Below are 6,000 nucleotides of genomic sequence, written 5' to 3'. Positions count from 1 at the left end.
ACAAATGTATGCACGTGTGTGTGTGTGTGTGTGCGTGTGTGTGTGTGTGTGTGTGTGTGTGCGAGCATTTCTATATTTTTCAGAAATACACATAAATAATTTTCAGAACGCAAATTGTGTGTGTGTAAGAGTGAATGTGCATGTGTGTAGGTGCATGTTTTTGTGTCATATCAGGACACAAATGTGTGCACGTGTGTAAGCAAACGTGTATGAGCAAGTGCATGTGTAATATCAGGACACAAATGTATGCGTTTGTGTGTATGCATGTGTGTGTGAGCGAGCATGTGCATGTTTTGTAACATTAGGACACAAATGTGTGTGTGAGCCAGTGTGTATGCATGTGTGTGGGTTCGTTTTTTTTTGTGTCATCAGTACACAAATGTGTGTGTGTGACGTGACTGTTTTTGTGTCATATAAGGACACAAATATATGCATGTGTGCGTATGTGTGCGAGCATGTGCATGTTTTTTGTGACATATCAGGACACAAATGTGTGTAAGCGAACGTGTGAGCGTATGTGTGTGTTTTAGTGTCACATCAGGAAACAAATATATGTGTGTGTGTGTGTGTGTGTATGTGCAAGCATGTGCATGTTTATGTGACATTAGGACACATGTGTGTGTGTGTTTGTGTGTGTGTGAGCAAGTATGTGTGTAGGTGAGTGTTTTGTGTCATATCAAAATATAAATGTGTGCGTGTGTAAGCGAAAGTGTGTGTAAGAGAGTTTGCATAAGACTTTTTGTGTTATATCATATATGCATGTGTGTGTGCGTGCGTGTGTGTATGTGTGTGCATGTGCGTTTGTGTGTGTGTGTGCATGTATGTGTGTGTGTGTGTGTGCGCGTGCAAGCATTTTTTTGTGGCATTAGGACACAAAAATGTGTGTGTGTGTGTGCTTTTGTGTCATATGAGGACTCAAATGTGTGTGTGTACATGTTTTTAAGACATGAGGATACAAATGTGTGTGTGTGCATTTTGTGACATATCATGACATAAGTGTATGCATGTTTGTATGTTTGCAACCATATGTGTGTGTGTGTGTGTGTGTGTGTTCAACAGTATGCGTGCAAGCATGTGTATGGTTTTGTGATATTAGGACACAAATGTGTGTGCATGTGCATGTTTTTGTAACATATCAGAACACAAATGTATTTGTGTGTGTGTGTGTGTGTGTGTGTGTGTGTGTGTGTGTGTGTGTGTGTGTGTGTGTGTGTGTGTGTGTGTGTGTGTGTGTGTGTGTGTGTGTGTGTGTGTGTGTGTGTGTGTGTGTGTGTGTGTGTGTGTGTGCGTGTGTGTGTGCGTGTGTGCGAGTGATGAAAGAACGCTTGGCCAACTCTTTAAAAACACACCCTGTTTCTTAGCATTTGTCTTGTTTTAAAGCTGAACTGATTGATCTGGGCTCTGTTTGGAGCATGGGAACGCTTTTGTGATGTCACTCTAAGAAAATGCATGAAGCTGAAGGAATGTTGAGTGCTGTGCTGTGCTGTAGTCAGCACTTCCTTTACATTAAAGGCCATCATCTGTCTCATTTGTTCCAAAACACAGGCGGGTCATGAATGGCTTTGCTCTGTGTCATTTCTTCTTCAGTACTGTAAGCCCTGATTTTTGTACTTCATTCCAGTTTTCAAGCTCATGGACGTTTTGCTTGAACATAAAAAGTATACATCCACTGCTTTAAAAATGTAAAACTTAACCTTAAAATGAAAATCCTGTTTTGCTGACGACTGGATATTCAAAGTAGTCGTGTCACAGATGTTTTCACACTGCTATCTGGGGTAGCGTTCCGTTGCTGCTTTGTTTACACTGCAAGCTCGATAGGCAACACGGGGTTTCACACTGCATGACTTACAATAGGAAGAATTGCCCGTAAGATTATCTCGGTCGACAAACTTGGTATCACAACCAAACACATGTGAGAAGTGATTTTTTTTAAATCTTAACTACATAATGAGAAAGAAGCGTTTAGTAGGGGTAGAAAATGTTCTTATTTTGCTCACTTTAGTAGAGAATCAATTTCTCAAAGCAATTTCTCCTAAACTTTTTTTTCTTTTTCGAGCCGGTTGTGGTATTGCTCAGATGACACGTCAAACAAACACGGGTGCTCCTGCCAAATTTACACTAGTTTTTCCTCCATTTCTTGGGTCTAAATAGACCGAAAAGAAGCCATTTTAACTTCTCCCCTAACCTCCCGCTGGCCTGCAGATACCCATACTAGTGGATGCTGCTCTCTCATTGGCTGTAGGTAATCACCAATGTTGTTTTCAACCAGAACCCATTTCACACAGCATGATTTGAATCGCCGACAGCTCAAGATAATGAGCCTGCCAAATATCTCACGAGTGTCGATGACTTATTGGCGATTCTCTCAGATCGCGGATTTGATTGATCACACTGTGTGATTGTTACACACATGAACGAGCACTGATTTGCCTGTGATTTAATTCATTTGACTGCAATTTCTCAAAACCTGTTGGCGAGTCAGAATCGGGGCTAAAATCATGCTGTCTGAACTCGGCATTAGTTGATCACTCACCCTCATGTTCCAATCCCCTTTCATTCACCTTCAGAACACAAATTAAGGTATATTTTAGGCATATTCTGAGAGCTCTATAATCCTCTATAGAGGATCATTATATGAATTTATTCGTATTAGCCACTGAATCAAAAAGTTACGAATTGCGGTAAAAGTGTGTTGAAAGTACCACAATACGAATTTACATTCACAAATGCCAGTGAAAACAGTACTTTGCCAAAAGGAAGCCCTATGTTAACAGTGTCCAGAAGTGCCATCGACCTCAAGTTCTTTGGGTTTCTGCGGTTTCTGCAGGCTAATGGTTAATGACAATTTTTAGAACTGTTGAATGATTCATTACAAGGAGTAGCTGAAAACAATCATTTGAATAAAAGCTGTTTCCTTTTGCCATAAACACTACAGTATCATTATTGTGGATGGTTTTTGTAACCTAAAAGGCACTTATTTGTGAAATCTTTTATATAAATATTTGTATTTTTATTACCATCTGTACAATATATCGTTTCAGCATCATTATCACAATAGTCACATCGCAGGATATGTAATGTTGAGTCTGTATTATAATTTACCATCAGCATGTGTTTTTGAGGCCTGTGCCTAAATGTTACTGAATTATTTTATACAATGAAGATATGCTGTATTTAAAAAAAAAAAAAACATCAATCCTTGTGTGTCTTCGCACACTTAGCTAATAAATCTCATTCTGATTCTGATCCATGAATCAGAACCAGTTGTTTGTAAAACATTCTGTGCTCTTTCCTTATTTTGTTTGATTCACAAATAGAATCAGGTTAAAAATAATGTTGTTTACAAGGCCAATTGTGCTTTCGCTTGAGGTTAAAGAACATTTCACAAAGCATTTTTCTTAAAATAACCCCACGGTCCTCTTGTTTAATGCCTTCCAGTCTAGTCCTGTGAGTTTAAGTTTTAAAGCGCGTCTGGCGTTGGCTTGCAGCAGGGAAAGTTTGTAGGTGAATGCCTCTATTTAACACCTTCACACGCCTCAAGGGAAATGAAGGGTATGTGTAGAACTGTGTCTGTTTCTATAGCTCAAACCCAGCTGTGCACAGCGTTTCTCCCCAAAGCACAAAAACACAGCACACTCTTTTACTCAGATGAAGATATCGGCTGAGGACACTCTGCAGTGTGGTTTGATTCTGTGCAAAACTGAGCCCGTTTACCTTCTTAATACAGTTTTTCTTGTTGTTATTATTAACAGTCTTTTAGCAATTATGTTTATTGAAAATATACAGTTAAAGTCAAGGTTATTAGCACTCCTGTGAAATACTTCTCAATATTAGTTTCTCAAGTAATATTAAAGGAAATTTCCTATAATATTTTTTATTATATTCTTTAAAAAAGTCTTATTTGTTTTGTTTTGGCTAGCATAAAAGCAAATTTTTACTTTTTAAAACCATTTTAAGGTCAAAATTATTAGCCCCCTTAAGCATTTTTTGGATTGTCTACAGAATAAACCACTGTTATATAATGACTTACCTACATAATTAATCTAGTTGAGCCTTTAAATGTCAGTTTAACCTCTTAAGGCCCGAGGTGTTTCTTTACATGCATTTTTTATTTCTCTTTGCTATTTGGGCTTATTGGAACCTAATTAGAATAAAACCTAAGTATCATCTTTTTATGTAATGTATTTTTAGAGAAAAATTATGTCCCTATATGTGGACTCATGGTTCAAATTTACATACAATTTTTTTTCCTGACTGTTTTGTAATGCATATTTAACATAGAATTTTTATTTAACATATTTTGACAATAAAGAGTAAAAACTATTTTTTTTTTCTCCATTTTGGACAGTTAAAAACAGTGTTTGGGACATTTCATATGCTGCAAAACAGTTGCAGGAGGACACTGTATGTCTGTAACAAAGTATAAAACATTCAAAGTATTTTAAAAAGCCACTTAAGAGCTAAAATGTGCTGTCAATGTATGTAAATATCATGTACTATCATCATGGAAAATATAAAAGAAATCAGTTATTAGAAATGTGTTATTAAAATTATTATGTTTAAATGGCAATTAAGGGAAAAATATAAAGGGCGGCTAATAATTTAGGAGGGCTAATAATTTTGACTTTAACACTCTCTCTCTCTCTCTCTCTCTCTCTCTCTCTCTCTCTCTCTCTCTCTCTCTCTCTCTCTCTCTCTCTCTCTCTCTCTCTCTCTCTCTCTCTCTCTCTCTCTCTCTCTCTCTCTCTCTCTCTCTCTCTCTCTCTCTCTCTGTATGTATATATATATATAAGTTTTTGTCTATTTGTCTGGCTGTATTTTAAATTTTTTTTTTACCCGCAGATTTCCCCCAGCTGAGGAGACTTTCAGATGATGCTTTTTTTGGAGCTGATGAGAAAGGTAATTGTATAAATAATGTATTACTGTATGTCTTGATTGTTTTCATATTCCTCAACATAAACACCCAAACGTTTAATCACTTCATTTTACCACACTGCCTCTTATTTCATCTTCATTTATTAATTTTCCTTTGTCTTAGACCCTCATTTATCAGGGGTCGCCACAGCGGAATGAACCGCGGAATGAACTGCATGTTTTATGCAGTTAATATGCCCTTCCAGCTGCAACCGAGTACTGGGAAACACCCATACAGACTCATTCGCGCTCGTGCACACACACTCATACACTATGGTTAATTTAGTTTATCTAATTCACTTATAGCACATGTCTTTGGACTGTGGGGGAAACCGGAGCGCCCGGAGGAAACCCACATGAACACGGGGAGAACTACTCCACACAGAAATGCCAACTGGCCCAGCCGAGACTCAAACCAGTGACCTTCGTGTTGTGAGGCGACAATGATAACCACTGAGCCACTGTTCCGCCCCTATTTAATCTTTTACAGTGAAAAAAAACACACACACACACACACACACACACACACACACACACACACACACACACACACACACACACACACACACACACACACACACACACACAAAAACTTACTTTCTCAGAGGTTTTGTATTGTTTCTAGTCCAAATATCTAAAAATTCTTAAGTCAAGATGCATTTTTTTGGACAAGTAAAAAAAATTAGCTATTTTTTCACAAGTAATATCAAAATTAAGTGAGTTTTTTCTTCATTCATTCATTTTTGGCTTAGTCCCTTAATTAATCTGGGATCGTCACAGCGAAATGAACCACCAACTTATCCAGCACGTTTTTACTTAGCGGATAACCTTCCAGCTGAAACCTATCACTGGGAAGCATCCATACACACACATACACTACGGACAATTTAGATTACCCAATTCACCTGTACTGCATGTCTTTGGACTTGTGGGGAAAGCCGGAGAACCCGGAGGAAACTCACGCGAACGTGGGGAGAACATGCAAACTCAACACAGAAATCCCAGCTGACCCAGCCAAAGCCTGAACCAACGACCTTCTTGCTGTGAGCCACGTTGCCCAAGTTTTTCTTAAAGTAGGCTAAATAA

General features: G+C 38.1%; 1 protein-coding gene across 3 annotated transcripts in view; it reads left to right on the top strand.

Moving 5' to 3' along the window:
• si:ch211-185a18.2 overlaps positions 1-6,000 on the top strand; it is a 297,371-nt gene that overhangs the window by 269,177 nt on the left and 22,194 nt on the right. For all 3 annotated transcript variants that reach the window (NM_001441598.1, NM_001441597.1, NM_001258228.2), the window contains one exon: positions 4,843-4,899. In NM_001441598.1, the coding sequence (NP_001428527.1) occupies positions 4,843-4,899 (57 nt within the window). The remainder of the gene's footprint in view (positions 1-4,842; positions 4,900-6,000) is intronic.

The sequence above is a fragment of the Danio rerio genome, chromosome 17 (genome assembly GCF_052040795.2).
Source record: "Danio rerio strain M-AB ecotype USA chromosome 17, GRCz13ab, whole genome shotgun sequence".
Lineage (NCBI taxonomy): Eukaryota > Metazoa > Chordata > Actinopteri > Cypriniformes > Danionidae > Danio > Danio rerio.
Note: the sequence above shows the minus strand (reverse complement) of the source record. Positions and strands in the feature narration are given on the sequence as shown.